A 19,410-nucleotide genomic window follows, 5' to 3' on the forward strand; every position below is an offset into this window, starting at 1 on the left:
ATTATTATTCCATGTCACCTTATATTTCTTTCCTTCTGTCCAGGATGTTTCATTTCTAAACCAGATGTGATTTCCTTATTAGAACAAGGAAAAGAGCCCTGGAAAGTAGTGAGGAAAGGAAGAAGACAATATCCAGGTGAGTAAGCGCCAAAAGATCTATGTTGATATATATGTATGAACAACCCAAGGTTTAGGATATTGACCCCCAGCATAGGCAAAAATCTACATATAACTTTTGACTACCCCCATGGAGAAGGCAATGGCACCCCACTCCAGTACTCTTGCCTGGAAAATCCCACGGGCAGAGAAGCCTGGTAGGCTGCAGTCCATAGGGTCGCTAAGAGTTGGACACGACTGAGCGACTTCACTTTCACTTTTCACTTTCATGTATTGGAGAAGGAAATGGCAACCCACTCTAATGTTCTTGCCTGGAGAATCCCAGGGATGGGGGAGCCTGGTGGTCTGCCGTCTATGGGGTCGCACAGAGTTGGACATGGCTGAAGTGACTTAGCAGCAGCAGCACACTGAACTACTAATAGCTTACTGTTGATCAAAAGCCTTACCAATAAGAGTTGATTAACACATATTTTATATGTTATATATATTATATACTATATTCTTATAAGATTAGCTTGAGAAAAGAAAATATTAAGAAAATAATAAAGGAAAATACATTTACAGTGCTGTACTATATTTATTGATACCAAAGGTTTATGTTGTTTGTTTATAAGATAAATTGTCTGTCAGAACCTACATCAATATTATCTTATATGATATAAAACACAGTAGGTATTAATGTATTACTAACACTGGACATCTAAAATGAAAAGATAATGTGAAAAAATTAATATTTATTTACAAATATAATAACTCATGCATCAATAATGAAGAAGCAGCAATATGATTGCTTTATGGTAGTCTAGTATAATTGATATGAATGCTTAATAGTGGCCTAGCCTATACAGTAATGAATGAATCAGCATAAAACTTATGGCATATAGTATTACCGTCATATTCATAAAATGTATTGAAAACATTTTTTACAAAACCACTTACCTGTGATGGAAGGCTGATATACGGTTTCTCTAATTACAAGAGAGAGAAGCACTGTGTACAGTAATGTGATTCTTTGAAAACAAAGTTATAAAACAGTAAGAAAGCTAACACATTAATTTTGTATTAAATATCACTCACCTTATGCCTATGTAAGGATAGCCTATCCACTTCAATACAAGTCTTGTACACAATATTCTACACATACATGTTTGTATATTTATTGAAAAAAGTTCATGTATAAGTGGACCTGTGCAGTTCAAACCCATGTTTTTCAAGGGTCAACTGTGTAATAAGGACATAGCTTTAGATGCTGTCAGTAGAGTCAGCCTTAGAGTGACTTAATCTAAGACCTCAGAGTGAGAAGGGGTCAGCCATGCAAATAGCCCAAACAGAAGATTTTGGGAAATAGAGCAGACTGAAAAATACACTGAAAGTAAGTGGGAATATGTTCTAAGATCTGAAAAGTTGCCTGTGTGTACATGTGTGCTCAGTTGCTTAAGTCATGTCCAGCTCTTTGCAACCCCATGGACTGTAGCTTGTCAGGCTCCTCTGTCCATGGGATTCTCCAGGCAAGAATACTGAAGTGGGTTGTGGCTTCTCCTGGTAGCAGTAAAGAGAACAGTGGTTTGAGGTGATGTATTATAGGTAAGCAGAGGTCTTTTAACAACAAGTTTGATTTTATTCTAAGAATAAAGAGAAATTGTTGAAAAAATTTAAGTATGAATTTTTAATCTTTCTCCATCAGAATGATCCTGAGGGGAATATTAAATATATTACTGTCTAGGACTGTAGAATCTGATCCATGGGGTTTCTAAATGATAATATTTGTAAAAAACTCCCTTGTGATTCTGATTCATGGTCTCAATATGAGAACCACAGATTTAAAATGTTTGCTTAATCACCAATCTTACTTTCCTACATGAACTTTGATTTTACTGGTGTTGCCTTTTGTTTTTTTGTTTTTTTTCCAAATTGTGTAGCAATTTTTAGAATTTCATTGGGTAGTACTTTGGTTGTCTTTTATTTCTACAAGAGAAATTTTACTTCTTTTTTAAAAATATTACCTGCTGCAGTTTATATATTTTTTAAAATTAATTATTTTTTGCTGCGCTAGGTCTTCATTGCTGTGTGGGGGCTTTCTCTAGTTGCAGCGAGTAGGGGGCTGTTCTTCATTGCATTGAGTGGGCTACAATTGTGGTGGCTTCTCTGATTGCAGAGCACAGGCTCTAGGCGCATGGGCTTTAGTAGCTGCAACACACAGGCTCAGTAGTTGCAGCTTGCAGGCCCTAGAGCACAGGCTGAGTAGTTGTGGCACATCAGCTTAGTGGCCCTGTGACTTGCAGGATCTTAGTTCCCAGACCAGTGATTGTACCCATGTCCCCTGCATTGGCAGGTGGATTCTTAACCACTGGACTACCAGGGAAGTCCAGATTTACTTCTTTTAGAAAAAGAAAAACCATGTGTTTGCTCTCTTGTTTTCTTTCAGATTTAGAGACCAACTATGAGATCAAGAAGTTATCTTCAGAAAATGACATTTATGAAATAAACTTATCCCAGTGGAAAATTATGGAAAGAATTAAAAACCATGGCCTTAAGAGCTTCATTTTAAAAAATGATTGGGAGTCCAAAAGAAGATTTGAAGGACAAGAGGAATATTTCAACCAAGTGAAAATCACATCTCAAAAAATGTCCCCTTACCAAAAACGCTCATCTCTTTCCTCACGTCAGAGAATTCATTATGTTGAGAAACCCTATGAATGTAAGGAATGTGGGAAGGCCTTTAGAGTCCGCCAACAACTTACATTTCATCACCGAATTCATACTGGTGAGAAACCTTATGAATGTAAGGAATGTGGGATGGCATTTAGACAGACGGCACATCTTACTCGACATCAGAGACTTCATTCTGGTGAAAAACTCTATGAATGTAAGGAATGTGGGGAATCTTTCATGTGTGGCCCAGAACTTAGAGTACATCAGAAAATTCATATTGGTGAGAAACCCTATGTATGTAAAGAATGTGGGAAGGCCTTCAGAGTTCGTGGACAACTTACTCTCCATCAGAGGATTCATACTGGTGAGAAACCGTATGTATGTACAGAATGTGGGAAAGCCTTTAGGCAGTATGCACATCTTACTCGACATCAGAAGCTTAATATTGCTGACAAACTCTATGAATGTAAAGAATGTGGGAAGGCCTTTTTGTGTGGGTCTGGCCTTAGAGTACATCACAAACTTCATACTGGGGAGAAACCCTATGAATGTAAAGAATGTGGGAAGGCCTTTAGAGTACGACAACAACTGACACTCCATCAGAGAATTCATACTGGTGAGAAGCCCTATGAATGTAAGGAATGTGGAAAGACTTTTAGTCGTGGTTATCATCTTATTCTTCATCACAGAATTCATACTGGTGAGAAACCTTATGAATGTAAGGAATGCTGGAAGGCCTTTAGTCGTTACTCACAACTTATTTCACACCAGAGTATTCATATTGGTGTTAAACCCTATGACTGTAAGGAATGCGGGAAGGCCTTCAGACTACTCTCACAGCTTACACAACATCAGAGTATTCATATTGGTGAGAAACCCTATAAATGTAAGGAATGTGGGAAGGCCTTTAGATTGCGCCAAAAACTTACTCTACATCAGAGCATTCATACTGGTGAAAAACCTTTTGAATGTAAGGAATGTAGGAAAGCCTTTAGACTTAATTCATCTCTTATTCAACATCTGAGAATTCATTCTGGTGAGAAACCCTATGAATGTAAGGAATGTAAGAAGGCCTTTAGACAACATTCACACCTTACCCATCATCTGAAAATTCATAATGTAAAAATATGAGAATGCTTTGTCAGTCCTGTGTTGTAGAACAGTCTGTGAATGTAGTAATTAGTCCCTTTTGCTTCATTCATGCACCTGACTTGGCATAAGGGGGTTTATATCATTAACAGAATGTGTTAATTTAATGTATTCCACCATCACTCAGATCTGAGAATCTTCCCATTCATTCTACAAACTCATTAATATAACAAATGTGGGGAAGACATTTATCGTCATCTCTAGCCCATCACTTTCCTACTTGTGTTATACTGAACAAGATGCTTAACTGCTCCATACTATAATTTCTTCATTTGTAAAATTATAATACTGTGGCAGAGTAAAAATTGCTGCAAATTATTTGACACTCCATCTGTCAAGAAGTAAAATCCACATGCTTTCCCTATGAATCTGGGTCAACTGACTGCTTTGAGCAGTAGAATAGTAGAAGTACTGCTGTGCTAGTTTCTGGACCCAGATTTTACTGGTAGATTTTACCTCATCTCTTGGAATACTCTCTCAAGTTGAGACCTTAAACTGTTACGTTAAAAAGTCTGGATACTCTGCTGAAGACACCACATGAAAAGGCCCTGAGACTACATAAAGAAGGAGAGGCACTCTGCTGTGCCGTCTTCCAGAGATGCCCACGAAAACGCCAGATATTTGAGTAAACAGTTTGGATGCTCCAGACCAGCCATCAGCTGAGTTCCTACTGGTGACCTCAATTGATGCCATGTAGAACAAAAACAATTGACCAGCTGAGCCCCTACCCAAATTCTTGACCCACACAATCATGAGATACAGTGGTTGTTATTTTAATCTACTAAATTTTGTTTTATTATGTTACTGTCTTGAAAATCCATATGAAAGACTATGAGCACAATGAATATAGAAATGCCTTCTATCAACACTCATCAGTTATTGAATGTCAGATAACTTATTCATTTTTTAAATATTTTTTATTTATTTGGCTACCCTAGTTCTTAGTTGCAGTATGTGAGCTCTTGTTGTGGCATGTGGGATCTAGTTCCCTAACCAGGGATCAAACCCGGGCCAATTGCATTGTGAGTGTAGAGTCTTAGCCACTCGACCACCAGGCAAGTCCCAACTTATTCTTGCTAAAATACTTGAAAGTAAGTTCTTTTTCAATTTGTTCATAAAAAAGAAGATATTCTAGGGACTCACCTGGTGGTCCAGCGGTTAAGACTCTGCACTTTCACTGTAGGGGAAACAAGTTCCATCTGTAGTCAGGGAACTACATGCTATGTGGCATGGCTGAAAAAAACCAAACAAGCAAAAAAGAGAAGATATTCTACAATCGTATGTTCTCTGTCTCAGTATAAATTTGATTTAAAATTGACGAAGGTTGGATGGACCTAGAGATTATCATACTAAGTGAAGTAAGTCAGACAAAGAAAAACAAATATTGTATCATTTATATGTGGAAACTAAAAATAGTACAAATAAACTTACTTACAAAACAGAAACAGACAGACATAGAAAACAAGCATGGTTATTAAAAGGGAAATGGAGGGATAAATCAGAAGTATGGGATTAACAGATACACACTACCATATATAATAGGTGAACAACAAGGATTTACTGTATAGCAGTGGGAACTGCATTCAATATCTTATAATAACCTATAATGGAAAATAATTTTTAAAAAGTATATATTCACTATATATGTGAATATAATACACTATATATACTCATGTGTGTATATATATATATATATACGTATATATAAAACTGAATCACTGTGCTGTACACCTAAAACTAACACAGTATTATAAATCAACTATACTTCAATTAAATAAAGTATTAAAGGATAAGATAAAAAGAAACTTTGGAAATTAAAAATCACCTCTAAATCCAGTATCACTTTTAAAAAATCCATTGAGGCCTTTTTAAAAAATGCTCAAATTAATATTATCTTCAGCCAGTGGGGATTCCCTCAGCTTGGATCCTGTGTCCTTTTGTTGTGATTGCTATAGCCTTTGCTAGCTTCTTTTTTTTTTTTTTCTGATCAAATGCATTGATCAGTTACAGAACACATTAGGGCATTTATTAATAAACAAGGAAAATGGAGCACTTATCTTGCCTTTCCTTTATGAACTATATATTTCCTTTATGGACTAGATAAGACAACCAGAAGTTGGTGAAGGAAAGTTCTTTATTATTAGAAAATTCTAGCTAATAAAGGTCAAAGGAATGATAGATCCAAGCAATCACACTTTTTACTTATGGATCTTGTTGATATCAGTGGGTATGAAAACCATTTGGTGAAAGATTATAGGAAGATTTTAATGGATGGGGAAGAATGACAACCCAGTAATCAATAGTAACATCTCTAAATCAGCATAACTAATTGCTTCTTGATGCAATGCAATGGATGCAATACTACCTGTGGCATATTCTTGTCCAAAATATTGATTCAGAAGTGTAATTTGGTCTCTAAACCTACCAGTTTTCAGGAAACTTGAGAAATAAATGAACAAATTAATGACACAAAACTAACAGCCAAATCCACAATGTGGGAAATTCAACAAAATAAAAGGCCTACTTTCTTAACCAATATATGATAAGACAATAAAAACAATTTTACAAATTAAAAGAGACTTAAGAGATATGTTAATTGAATACAGTGTATGCAATGTATTGAGATGCTTGTATTAAAATGTAGCCAGGATTTGCTTTAATCTGGTATGGTAAGATATGAAGACATGGAAATGATTATCATGAAGGAAGAAGCTTATTGGCAGAGGTTTCTACTAACAGGAAGCACCGCATGCATATAGGACCACATGGAAGAAGCAGCTAGTCCTGTTAGGAGGCAGAAGGCAGGAAAGGGCAGCGCATGACTCAGAAACTTTACTTGAGTTTTCCCAGGAAGGAATGGGTGATGTGATGCCAGGTAGGTACACTGAGCAAGTTTAGGACTAGATAGATTGAATAATTTTGTGGACTCAGAGCTACAGCCGGTGGTCCTTAGTTGTCCAGTACTTGGCTCTGGTGATTCAGAACAGGAAGAATATTGGCTTGGTGTCTGAGAGTTTGCTAAAGGAGATGTTTGGTAAAGGGGTTTCAACTTTGGATTCGTTGGTTTGTATATCAAAGCATGCTCACAGGGGAGCCATTTGTCAAGGAATTTGCTATCTCTAGAAGGGATAGTTGCTCCAAGATCAAGTCTCTAAATGCCAACATTGAGAATACAGAAAATAAGAAAATAAATTCAATACAATCCTGATTCTGACAAGCAAAAAAAAAATTATTGTGAAAAGGTAAACCTAGGATGGGTATTAAATGATTTTTATTCATTTGTTGGGTTTCCCAGGTGGCTCAGTAGTAAATAATCCTCCTGCAATGTAGGAGACACGGGTTCAATCCTTGGGTCAGGAAGATCCACTGGAGAAGGAAATGGCCACCCATTCCAAAATTCTTGTGGAAAATCCCATGCACAGAGGAGCCTAGCAGGCTGCAGTCCATGGGGTTGCAAAAGAGTCAGATATGACTTAGTAACTGAACAACAACAAGAATTCATTTGTTAGACATGATGATGGCATGGGTTTGGGTGTGTGTACAAATCCTTATGCATTAGAGATCCATACTGAAGTATTCAAAAGTAAAATTATGTCGTGTATGATTTGCTTTTAATACTGAAGAAAAGTGAAAAGTGGAAAGGATAGATGAAATAAGATCAGCAAAGTGTTGCTAATTGTTGAAGCTTGAATAATGGGAACATAGGGTTCATTGTCCTATTCTTACTACCTTTGCATATTTTTAAAAATTTCCATAATAAAGTGTTTGTTTAAGTAGAAAATCTGAAATTTTAAACTATTCATGATAAATGATAATTTGATACCTCCAGGTAAAAATTTGTGGGAAGTCACTAAAACACTACTTGGTAGAAAAATAGTAACCTTGATGCATTTAGAAAACCTGCCTTGAGAATTAGTTCAGCACTCTGTTACCATACCTACTGTGCCTGTCGAGCAGGAAGTTGATAAATGTACTGAAAAAAAAAGCATTTAGCTGAATCCAGAAAAAAAATTTTTTTTTGGCCACCCTGCATGGGTTGTGCAATCTTAGTTCCCCCACCAGGTTAGGATTCCCCTAACCCTAGAAGTCCTAAAACTGGACTGTTGGGGAATTCCCAGAAAACAATTTTTTTTTAATTAAGGTAAATAGCAGGAAGTAATTCATACAATAAAGGTAAAAATACAATTTTTTAAAAGTATAAATAGAATAAGAAACTAGTAGATTTTATCCAAGAATATTCTCCTTGAAAAGACCATTAATATAGAATCAACAGTTATTATTGAGGGGAAAAAGGTGATTCAGTTACAGCTCTATGTATGGGAATTGTGAATAGCTACATATATCAAAGAGATTTAAAAGTTTTTAAGTTCATGAATGTACTATAATATACATATATTTCATTATGTATAAAAATAAGGAGAATGAACTATTTAGAGAAACCTAAATGATCAAAGTTGACTCAAGATCCTATAGAAAACCTGAACAACCTACTTTATATTTTATTTATTTTATATTTTAAACAATTTATAATTTATAGATTTTGTAACATAGGTTTTATAATGTAAGAGATCTGTAGGCGAGGGAAAATAAATATAGTTATGCTCTTGTTTTTTTAAAAACTAGGGTCAACAGTTTTGCAGGCAAGAAAGTTTTAAAAACAGATAATCTCTAACAAAATTTTTCAGAATCATTCTACAAGGCAAATATCCCAATAATAAAATTAGATGAGGATAACTCCTAAAAAGCAAAATCTAGACCAGTATCATTTGAGATACATGGATACATTCCAAAAAGAGGTAAGTAAATTGAACTCAGTAGTCTAATAAAACAATTATAAACCATAAAATGGCTTACCAGGAATACCTGGGGCCTGACCTTTTGTGATTTAGTTAGGCATCCAGATTTTAGATTTTCTAACTTGAGCAATGTGACAGTGTTGGGGGAAATGACATGATCCAGCCCCAGTTATCTTTTAGATTGCTTCTCTTCTTTTTGTTGTGTTAGCCTCATTAAGGAATGAAAAACAGGCATTCAATACTTAAAAATTAATACCTTCAACAGGAGAAAATGAGTAGTGCCATAATAAAGAGATTTATTTTACTTTCAGTCAAACTAATGCCACTGTTATATTGACTTGTACCTCTAAGTACATTTTGCTTAAAGTGGGCAGACTGGCTAGATGTCACTGAATAATCATTCATCATTTAGAATAGCAAATCTCTCCTACTCATGATTTCAAAATGCTTTTAATTTGTAGACAGTGCACAGTGTTTACACAAAAATGTAACACAAGTGTTTTAGGTGCTATAATTAGGTTTTTCTAACAAGTCAGTGTGTTTCTCTCTGGTAACATTTTCTTGTTAACAGAAGTGTTTTGGGCACAGTGTATTAACTCAAAATTTCTTAAAGTATGTTCCACAAAACACTGCTACTTAATGGTTCTTACAGAAAATGATTTTGTGGTCTAATAAGCATGTTGTTCAGTCGCTCAGTCATATCCGACTCTGCAACCCCATGGACTGCAGCATGCCAGGTCTCCCTGTCCTTCACCATCTCTGGGAGCTTGCTCAAACTCATGTCCCTTGAGTCGGTGATGCCATCCAGCCATCTCGTCCTCTGTCGTCCTCTTCTCCTGCCTTTAATCTTTGCCAGCATCCAGGTCTTTTCCAATGAGTCAGCTCTTCGCATCAGGTGGCCAAAGCATGAGAGTGCTGTATTTTGTATTTCTTGAGGGGGAAAAAAATCACATTAAGTGCCTATCAAAAGACTATGAAGTGTTTTATTTTATCTAATGCAATGTATTTCATACTTCAGTATAGAACTCCCATTCCCAATACCTATTGTAGATGTAATTCCACTTTGGCAGATGTTGCCCTCACCAAAAAAGAGAGGCTTCAGGGATGGAAATGTCAGCATTATGGCAGGTGTATGGTTATCTGGTGAGGAAAGCAACTCACAGCATGCTGTCCAAACAGCTGCTTGCTTTATTTTGGATTTAACATGGTGCTTTTCAGTAGAATTGGAAACTCCTAGCCCTATTCTAAATACACAATATGTATTTAGGCCTTTTATTGGTCAATATTTAGGTTATATATAATTTATCACTGAAAAATATCTTATTGGATATATGTTTCTTGCTATTCATAAGCAAGGTTTTCTCTGAGATTGGTAAGTCACAGGTTATGTTCACTCTCATCCTCACTAGATATTACCATAGAAGAGAACGTTGGGGAAATTACCTGACAGTCCAGGGGTTAAGACTTCACCTTCCAATGCAGGAAGTGTGAGTTTGATCCCTAGTAGCCAGGATCTTACATGCTTGCAGCCAAAAAACCAAAACATAAAAAAGAGCAGTATTGTAACAAATTTAGTAAAGACTTTAAAAATGGTCCACATCAAAAAAAAAAAAAAAGGAGAGAGAATATCATTGTAGTGCCAGTTTACAACCCCTTCAACCTTACAGCCCCATTTCTAGTATGTGCTTTAGTATTTTCTTGGTAAATAAGGAGTTGTTTTTACATTGTTTATTACAAGATCCCCAATCTCCAAGAAAATCTGGAAAGCAGACAACCAGTGAGTACCTAACTTATAAAACTTCAGATATTGATAAGGGTCACGAAGAGAAAATATACTGGGAAAGAGAATTACTGAAGGGGAACAATTAATCTTTTCATCTGAAGTGTATAAAGTACCCATAGTGGTAGCAATACAGGTTTTATGTAAGAATAGCCTGACTAACACTGCAAAAGAAAAGATTCAAAGGGGATACTAGTCCAGGGAGAATGAAAAATGCTGAAAAAGTCCCTATAATTGAAACACTGGTACTCATGCATGAACAGACCAGTGAAATAGAACAGAATTCCATATATAGACCCAAATACACAGGGAATTTTCGTACATGAGGGGATAGGGAATTGACACATTCTTTTTGTGTGTGTGTGTGTGTGTGTTTGTTTGTTTACTTTGGGGACCATATGAATGTTTTGCAAATTTTAAAAGTTAGTAACAACCAAAGGGGAAAGTAGGGAGTAATAAAGAGTATGGGACTAACAGGTGTGTACCATTATATATAAAATAGATAAGGATTTGCTGTATAGCACATGGAACTGTATTCAATATCTTGTAATAACCTCTAATGAAAAGTAATCTAAAAATATATATATATATAAATAATTGAATCACTTTGCTGTACACCTAAAACTAACACAATATTATAAATCAACTATAGTTAAGTTTTTTTAAGTGAATCACAGAAGAGAGACCTTAAGTTGGAACATAAGCAAAAACAAATGTTTCCTTCATACTAAATGGGGAAAAAAGACAGGCAAGCAACTTTTGAAGACAATTTGACTGTATTTCCTCAGGCTACAAACAGAACAAAAAGAACCCATAAACAAATAATTAACTCTAGTTAGTAGATTGGTTTACACAGCTATATAGATTGGTAATTCTGAAACTAATTCAGGTATTCTAGAATCAGGCATAAAAGTATTATGGGAGTAAATAAATAGGAGCCAAATTTATTGTTGCTGGAGAAGGGAGTTAAATATGGAGAGGAGGAGGCTAGAATGAATCCTGTGGTGTTGGATCGCAATTGGGAGTATCACTTTTTAAAGAGATGTTTAAAAAAAATAAATTTAGAAATACACTAGGAATGTGTGTATGTATGTCCCTCTAGCAGAAAGGACATAGAAGCAATTACACTTTGTAGCAATGAGAATATCCAGCACCCAGATCCAAGGAACAAGGACTCCTTGGAGAAACAGCATAAAAGGCTGAGCAGAGAAAACATAAGATGTGGTTGGAACATTCTGTGGAAGTAGAAAGTAGGGAAGTGCTCAAAAAATGGATGAAATATGTCAGAAAATCACAGTATTTCAAGGAGTTCTCACTGGCCAAATCTGGACAATCTGAGCATCAAAATAGGTCATGATAGTAGCAGATGGAGTAAAATCATTGACAACCCAGTGACTATAATACATTTAATAGTAGCATGCCAACTTACTAATGTATTAATAGAAGGCATGGTGAAATTAGAAAATCACCATCAGTCAGCCATCACAGCAATCATTGATTCTGCTAAGAATCATCAATGTTGGGGCTTCCCTGGTGGCTCAGTGGTGAAAGAATCCACCTGCCAGTGCAGGGGACACAGATTTGATCCCTGGTCCAGGAAGATCGCACATGCGACTAAGCCCATGCGCCACAACTTATTGAGCCTGTGCTCTAGAGCCTGGAAGCCGCAAACACGGAGCCCATGTGCCACAACTACTGAAGCTTGCACGCCATAGAGCCCATGCTCCCCAACAAGAGAAGCCACTGCAATGAGAAGCTCACGCCCCGCAACTAGAGAGTAGCCCCTCGCTTGCCACAGCTAGAGGAAAGCCTGCACAGCAACAAAGACCCAGCGCAGCCAGAAAAGAAATAAATAAAATTAAGGAAAAAATCAGCAATGTATGCCAAACTAGTGAGTGAAAATTTGATGAGAAAATAGAATTTGAGACCATTTTAAAGTCTGTCTCCACAAATGTTGATTACAAAGGGAAAAGTAGTAATTTTACAGTAAAGAAACCTGGCAGACAGCACCTTAACCAGTAATCAAAGTTAACATAACCACTGTGGGACAAAATGATATCCTGTACCTCCTGTTATAATGCAGGAGAACAGAGCAACTCCTGTGATATTCTTCACAAAGGGCATACCAGAATTTAATCGTATGATCCTGGACCAGAAAAAATTTTTTTCTATAAAGACTTTATTTGAACAATTGTGAATTTGAATAAGGTAAATATTAAAAGTATTATATGCATGTAAATTTCATAATTTTGATAATTATAATAATGGAAATTATGAAAGAGAATGTCTGCTTTTAGGATGTATATACTGAAGGATTTAGGGGAAAGGAGCCTTATGTGCCTGGAAAATCCCATGGACAGAGGAGCTTGGTAGGCTGCAGTCCATGGGGTCGCTAAGAGTCAGACACAACTGAGCGACTTCCCTTTCACTTTTCACTTTCATACATTGGAGAAGGAAATGGCAACCCACTCCAGTGTTCTTGCCTGGAGAATCCCAGGGACGGGGGAATCTGGTGGGCTTTCGTCTATAGGGTCGCACAGAGTTGGACACGACTGAAGCGACTTAGCAGCAGCCTTATGTGTGCAACCGACTGTTCTGAATAAAATTCCAATTGTTCAGGCAAAAATAGGATTGTAAAATAAATGTGGTAAATGTTAGCATTTATAAAATCTATGTGAAGGGTATACAGAAATTCTTTGTGCTGTTTTTGCAACTTTTCTGTTTGATATGTCAAAATAAAAAGTTTTATTAACAAAGAAAGCAGGTTTGCATTCTGCCTCCTCTACTAATTGCTCTGTGACTTTGGACAGGTTGCTTCACCTCTTTGGGTTTCTGTGTCTGTCACAGGATCAAAATAGTACTGACACAAAGAGATTGTTCTGAGAAATAATTAATGCATGTACAATTTTCAAAAGTAGGCCTAGGAAAAGAAAGAGTACTTTAAATATTAGCTTTTATAATTTTTACTTGAAAATTTGTGTCTTTTTTCACCCCCAAGAAAATTTTTTATCTGCTTTTTTTCTCTTTTTCCTAAAAATTCCCTTTTCTTCCTTATTATTGGTTTCTCCTTCTAGAATTTCTGTTAGGCATTAGAATTTCTGACACTGCCTTTCACATTTTCTTCCATGTTTTCCATTTTTATTATTTTTTTAAATTGCTGTTGTTCAGCTGCTATCAGATCAGATCAGATCAGTCACTCAGTCCTATCTGACTCTTTGTGACCCCATGAATCGCAGTACGCCAGGCTTCCCTGTCCATCACCAACTCCCGGAGTTCGATGAGACTCATGTCCATTGAGTCAGTGATGCCATCCAGCCATCTCATCCTCTGTCGTCCCCTTCTCCTCCTGCCCCCAATCCCTCCCAGCATCAGAGTCTTTTCCAATGAGTCAACTCTTCGCATAAGGTGGCCAAAGTACTGCAGTTTCAGCTTTAGCATCATTCCTTCCAAAGAAACCCCAGGGCTGATCTCCTTCAGAAATGGACTGATTGGATCTCCTTGCAGTCCAAGGGACTCTCAAGAGTCTTCTCCAACACCACAGTTCAAAAGCATCAATTCTTCGGCGCTCAGCCTTCTTCACAGTCAAACTCTCACATCCATACATGACCACAGGAAAAACCATAGCCTTGACTAGACAAACCTTTGTTGGCAAAGTAATGTCTCTGCTTTTCAATATGCCATCTAGGTTGGTCATAACTTTCCTTCCAAGGAGTAAGCGTCTTTTAATTTCATGGCTGCAGTCACCATCTGCAGTGATTTTGGAGCCCAGAAAAATAAAGTCTGACACTGTTTCCACTGTTTCCCCATCTATTTCCCATGAAGTGATGGGACCGGATGCCATGATCTTCGTTTTCTGAATGTTGAGCTTTAAGCCAACTTTTTCACTCTCCACTTTCACCTTCATCAAGAGGCTTTTTAGTTCCTCTTCACTTGCTGCCATAAGGGTGCTGTCATCTGCATATCTGAGGTTATTGATATTTCTCCCGGCAATCTTGATTCCAGCTTGTGTTTCTTCCAGTCCAGCGTTTCTCATGATGTACTCTGCATATAAATTAAATAAACAGGGTGACAATATACAGCCTTGACGTACTCCTTTTCCTATTTGGAACCAGTCTGTTGTTCCATGTCCAGTTCTAACTGTTGCTTCCTGACCTGCATACAAATTTCTCAAGAGGCAGATCAGGTGGTCTGGTATTCCCATCTCTTTCAGAATTTTCCACAGTTTATTGTGATCCACACAGTCAAAGGCTTTGGCATAGTCAAGAAAGCAGAAATAGATGTTTTTCTGGAACTCTCTTGCTTTTTCCATGATCCAGCGGATGTTGGCAATTTGATCTCTGGTTCCTCTGCCTTTTCTAAAACCAGCTTGAACATCTGGAAGTTCATGGTTGACATATTGCTGAGGCCTGGCTTGGAGAATTTTGAGCATTACTTTACTAGCGTGTGAGATGACTACAATTGTGCGGTAATTTGAGCATTCTTTGGCATTGCCTTTCTTTGGGATTGGAATGAAAACTGACCTTTTCCAGTCCTGTGGCCACTGCTGAGTTTTCCACATTTGCTGGCATATTGACTGCAGCACTTTCACAGCATCATCTTTCAGGATTTGGAAAGCTCAACTGGAATTCTATCACCTCCACTAGCTTTGATCGTAGTGATGCTTTCTAAGGCCCACTTGACTTCACATTCCAGGATGTCTGGCTCTAGGTGAGTGATGATACCACTGTGATTATCTGGGTCGTGAAGATCTTTTTTGTACAGTTCTTCTGTGTATTCTTGTCATCTCTTCTTAATATCTTCTGCTTCTGTTAGGTCCATACCATTTCTGTCCTTTATCGAGCCCATCTTTGCATGAAATGTTCCTTTGGTATCTCTGATTTTCTTGAAGCGATCTTTAGTCTTTTCCATTCTGTTGTTTTCCTCTATTTCTTTGCATTGATCGCTGAAGAAGGCTTTCTCATCTCTTCTTGCTATTCTTTGAAACTCTGCATTCAGATGTTTATATCTTTCCTTTTCTCCTTTGCTTTTCGCTTCTCTTCTTTCCACAGCTATTTGTAAGGCCTCCCCAGACAACCATTTTGCTTTTTTGCATTTCTTTTCCATGGGGATGGTCTTGACCCCTGTGTCCTGTACAGTGTCCTGAACCTCATTCCATAGTTCATCAGGCACTCTATCTATCAGATCTAGGCCCTTAAATCTATTTCTCACTTCCACTGTATAATCATAAGGGATTTGATTTAGGTCATACCTGAATGGTCTAGTGGTTTTCCCTACTTTCTTCAATGTAAGTCTGAATTTGGCAATAAGGAGTTCATGGTCTGAGCCAAAGTCAGCTCCTGGTCTTGTTTTTGCTGACTGTATAGAGCTTCTCCATCTTTGGCTGCAAAGAATATAATCAATCTGATTTCGGTGTTGACCATCTGGTGATGTCCACGTGTAGAGTCTTCTCCTATGTTGTTGGAATAGGGTGTTTGCTATGACCAGTGCATTTTCTTGGCAAAACTCTATTAGTCTTTGCTCTGCTTCAGTCTGTATTCCAAGGCCAAATTTTGCCTGTTACTTCAGGTGTTTCTTGACTTCCTACTTTTGCATTCCAGTCCACTATAATGAAAAGGACATCTCTTTTGGGTGTTAGTTCTAAAAGGTCTTTTAGGTCTTCATAGAACCGTTCAACTTCAGCTTCTTCAGCGTTACTGGTTGGGGCATAGACTTGGATTACTGTGATAGTGAATGGTTTGCCTTGGAAACGAACAGAGATCATCCTGTCGTTTTTGAGATTGCATCCAAGTACTGCATTTCGGACTCTTTTGTTGACCATGATGGCTACTCCATTTCTTCTGAGGGATTCCTGCCCGCAGTAGTAGATATAATGGTCATCTGAGTTAAATTCACCCATTCCAGTCCATTTCAGTTCGCTGATTCCTAGAATGTCGACATTCACTCTTGCCATCTCTTGTTTGACCACTTCCAATTTGCCTTGATTCATGGACCTGACATTCCAGGTTCCTATGCAATAGTGCTCTTTACAGCATCAGACCTTGCTTCTATCACCAGTCACATCCACAGCTGTGTATTCTTTTTCCTTTGGCTCCATCCCTTCATTCTTTCTGGAGTTATTTCTCCACTGATCTCCAGTAGCATATTGGGCACCTACTGACCTGGGGAGTTTCTCTTTCAGTATCCTATCATTTTGCCTTTTCATACTGTTCATGGGGTTCTCAAGGCAAGAATACTTAAGTGGCTTGCCAGTCCCTTCTCCAGTGGACCACATTCTGTCAGATCTCTCCACCATGACCCGCCCATCTTGGGTTGCCCCATGGGCATGGCTTAGTTTCATTGAGTTAGACAAGGCTGTGGTCCTAGTGTGATTAGATTGACTAGTTTTCTGTGAGTATGGTTTCAGTGTGTTTGCTCTCTGATGCCCTCTTGCAACACCTACTATCTTACTTGGGTTTCTCTTACTTTGGGCGTGGGGTATCTCTTCATGGCTGCTCCAGCAAAGCGCATCCAATGCTCCTTACCTTGGATGAGGGGTATCTCCTCACCACAGCCCTTCCTGACCTTCAACGTGAGATGGCTCCTCTAGGCCCTCCTGCGCCAGCACAGCCATGGTGTGGGGTTGGTCCTGCTAAGTTGTGTCCAGCTCTTTGCAACCCCATGGATTGCATCACACCAGGCTTCCCTGTCTATAGCCTCATGCTGCTGCTGCTGCTAAGTCGCTTCAGTCGTGTCCGACTTGTGCGACCCCACAGATGGCAGCCCACCAGGCTCCACCGTCCCTGGGATTCTCCAGGCAAGAACACTGGAGTGGGTTGCCATTTCCTTCTCCAATGCACAAAAGTGAAAGTGAAGTCGCTCAGTAAGTGTCCGACTCTTTGTAGTCCCCATAGCCTCATACTTTATTTTAAATAAGCTTTTTCTTTTAGAATGGTTTTAGATCTACAGAAAAGTTGCAAAAATAGTTGAGTTCCCAAATAATGAGAATTCAGTTTTTCCTTTTGTTAACATCCTACACTAATATGGTACATTTGCATTAACATATTCTTATTAACTAAAGCCCATAGTCCATCCTTGGACAGCAAGGAGATCAAACCAGTCAATCCTAAAGGAAATCAGCCCTGAATATTCACTGGAAGGACTGACACTGAGGCTGAAGCTCCAATACTTTGGCCACCTGATACGAAGAGCTGACTTATTAGAAAAGGCCCTGATCCTGAGAAAGATTGAACGTAGGAGAAGGGGATGACAGAGGATGAGATGGTTAGACACCATCACCAACTCAATGGTCATGAGTTTGAGCAACCTCCAGAAGATGGTGAAGGACAGGGAAGCCTGGCATGCTGCAGTCCATGAGGTCGCAAAGAGTCGGACACGACTGAGTGACTGAACAACAATACTCAAGTCAAATGGCCTTAGTTTTTACCTAATATCCTTCTGCTCCAGGATCCTATCCAGGATACATTATATTTAGTCCTCTGTATCCTGTTTATTTAACTTATATGCAGAATACATCATGAGAAACACTGGACTGGAAGAAAACACAAGCTGGAATCAAGATTGCCGGGAGAAATATCAATAACCTCAGATATGCAGATGATACCACCCTTATAGCAGAAAGTAAAGAGGAACTAAAAAGCCTCTTGATGAAAGTGAAAGTGGAGAGTGAAAAGTTGGCTTAAAGTTCAACATTCAGAAAGCAAAGATCATGGCATCCGGTCCCATCACTTCATGGGAAATAGATGGGGAAACAGTGGAAACAGTGTCAGACTTTATTTTTCTGGGCTCCAAAATCACTGCAGATGGTGACTGCAGCCATGAAACTAAAAGACGCTTACTCCTTGGAAGGAAAGTTATGACCAACCTAGATAGCATATTCAAAAGCAGAGACATTACTTTGCCAACAAAGGTCCGTCTAGTCAAGGCTATGGTTTTTCCTGTGGTCATGTATGGATGTGAGAGTTGGACTGTGAAGAAGGCTGAGCGCCGAAGAATTGATGCTTTTGAACTGTGGTGTTGGAGAAGACTCTTGAGAGTCCCTTGGACTGCAAGGAGATCCAACCAGTCCATTCTGAAAGAGATCAGCCCTGGGGTTTCTTTGGAAGGAATGATGCTAAAGCTGAAACTGCAGTACTTTGGCCACCTTATGCGAAGAGTTGACTCATTGGAAAAGACTCTGATGCTGGGAGGGATTGGGGGCAGGAGGAGAAGGGGACGACAGAGGATGAGATGGCTGGATGGCATCACTGACTTGATGAACGTGAGTCTCATCGAACTCCGGGAGTTGGTGATGGACAGGGAGGCCTGGTGTGCTGCAATTCATGGGGTCACAAAGAGTCGGACACGACTGAATGACTGATCTGATCTGATCTGATCCTTATGCTGCTCAAGACTGTGACAGTTTCTCAGGATTTCCTTGGTTTTTTTAAAATTTAGTTTTGGTTGCTTTGGGTCTTCGTTTCTGTGCTCAGGCTTTCTTCAGTTGCAGCCAGCGGGGGCTACTTTTCCTTGTGGTGCACGGGCTTCCCATAATGGCTTCTCTTGTTGCAGACAAGGGCTCTAGAGTGCTTGGGCTTCAGTAGTTGTGTCCTATGAGCTTAGTTGCTCTGTGGCATATGGGATATTCCAGGACCAGGGATGAAACCCGTGTGCCCTGCATTGGCATGAGGATTGTTTACTACTGGACCATCAGGGAAGTCCCAGTTTCCTTGTTTTTGATGTCCTTGACAGTTTTCAGAAGCACTGGCTAGTTTTATAAAATGTCCCCAAAGTTGCAATTGTCTAAAGTTCTTTTCCTAGTTAGACTAGGGGTTTAAATCTGGGGGAAGAAGGTCACACTAACTGTCATTCTTACAACATCATATTAGAGGTACATGCTATCAACATATCACTGATATCAGCCTTTAAAAAATTATTTAC

The 19,410-nt window shown here is 38.5% G+C and overlaps 1 protein-coding gene and 1 long non-coding RNA gene across 4 annotated transcripts in view; one reads left to right on the plus strand and one right to left on the minus strand.

The window, feature by feature from the left end:
* The window catches only part of ZFP82 (ZFP82 zinc finger protein), a 61,529-nt gene extending 51,189 nt beyond the window's left edge, over positions 1-10,340 (plus strand). For 2 of the 3 annotated variants that reach the window (XM_061386025.1, XM_061386026.1), the window contains 2 exons: positions 44-136; positions 2,543-10,340. In XM_061386025.1, coding sequence (XP_061242009.1) covers positions 44-136; positions 2,543-3,900 — 1,451 coding nt within the window. In that variant the 3' untranslated portion in view covers positions 3,901-10,340. The remainder of the gene's footprint in view (positions 1-43; positions 137-2,542) is intronic. The other variant, XM_061386037.1, reaches the window with a different exon arrangement.
* LOC133229581 (uncharacterized) lies at positions 9,146-12,628 on the minus strand. The gene is made up of 2 exons (XR_009730574.1): positions 10,158-12,628; positions 9,146-9,644 (listed from the first exon to the last, which is right to left on the minus strand). It is a non-coding gene; the product is annotated as an uncharacterized LOC133229581 (long non-coding RNA).
* Between the last annotated feature and the right edge of the window lie 6,782 nt (positions 12,629-19,410).

Source organism: Bos javanicus, chromosome 18 (assembly GCF_032452875.1).
Source record: "Bos javanicus breed banteng chromosome 18, ARS-OSU_banteng_1.0, whole genome shotgun sequence".
NCBI lineage: Eukaryota > Metazoa > Chordata > Mammalia > Artiodactyla > Bovidae > Bos > Bos javanicus.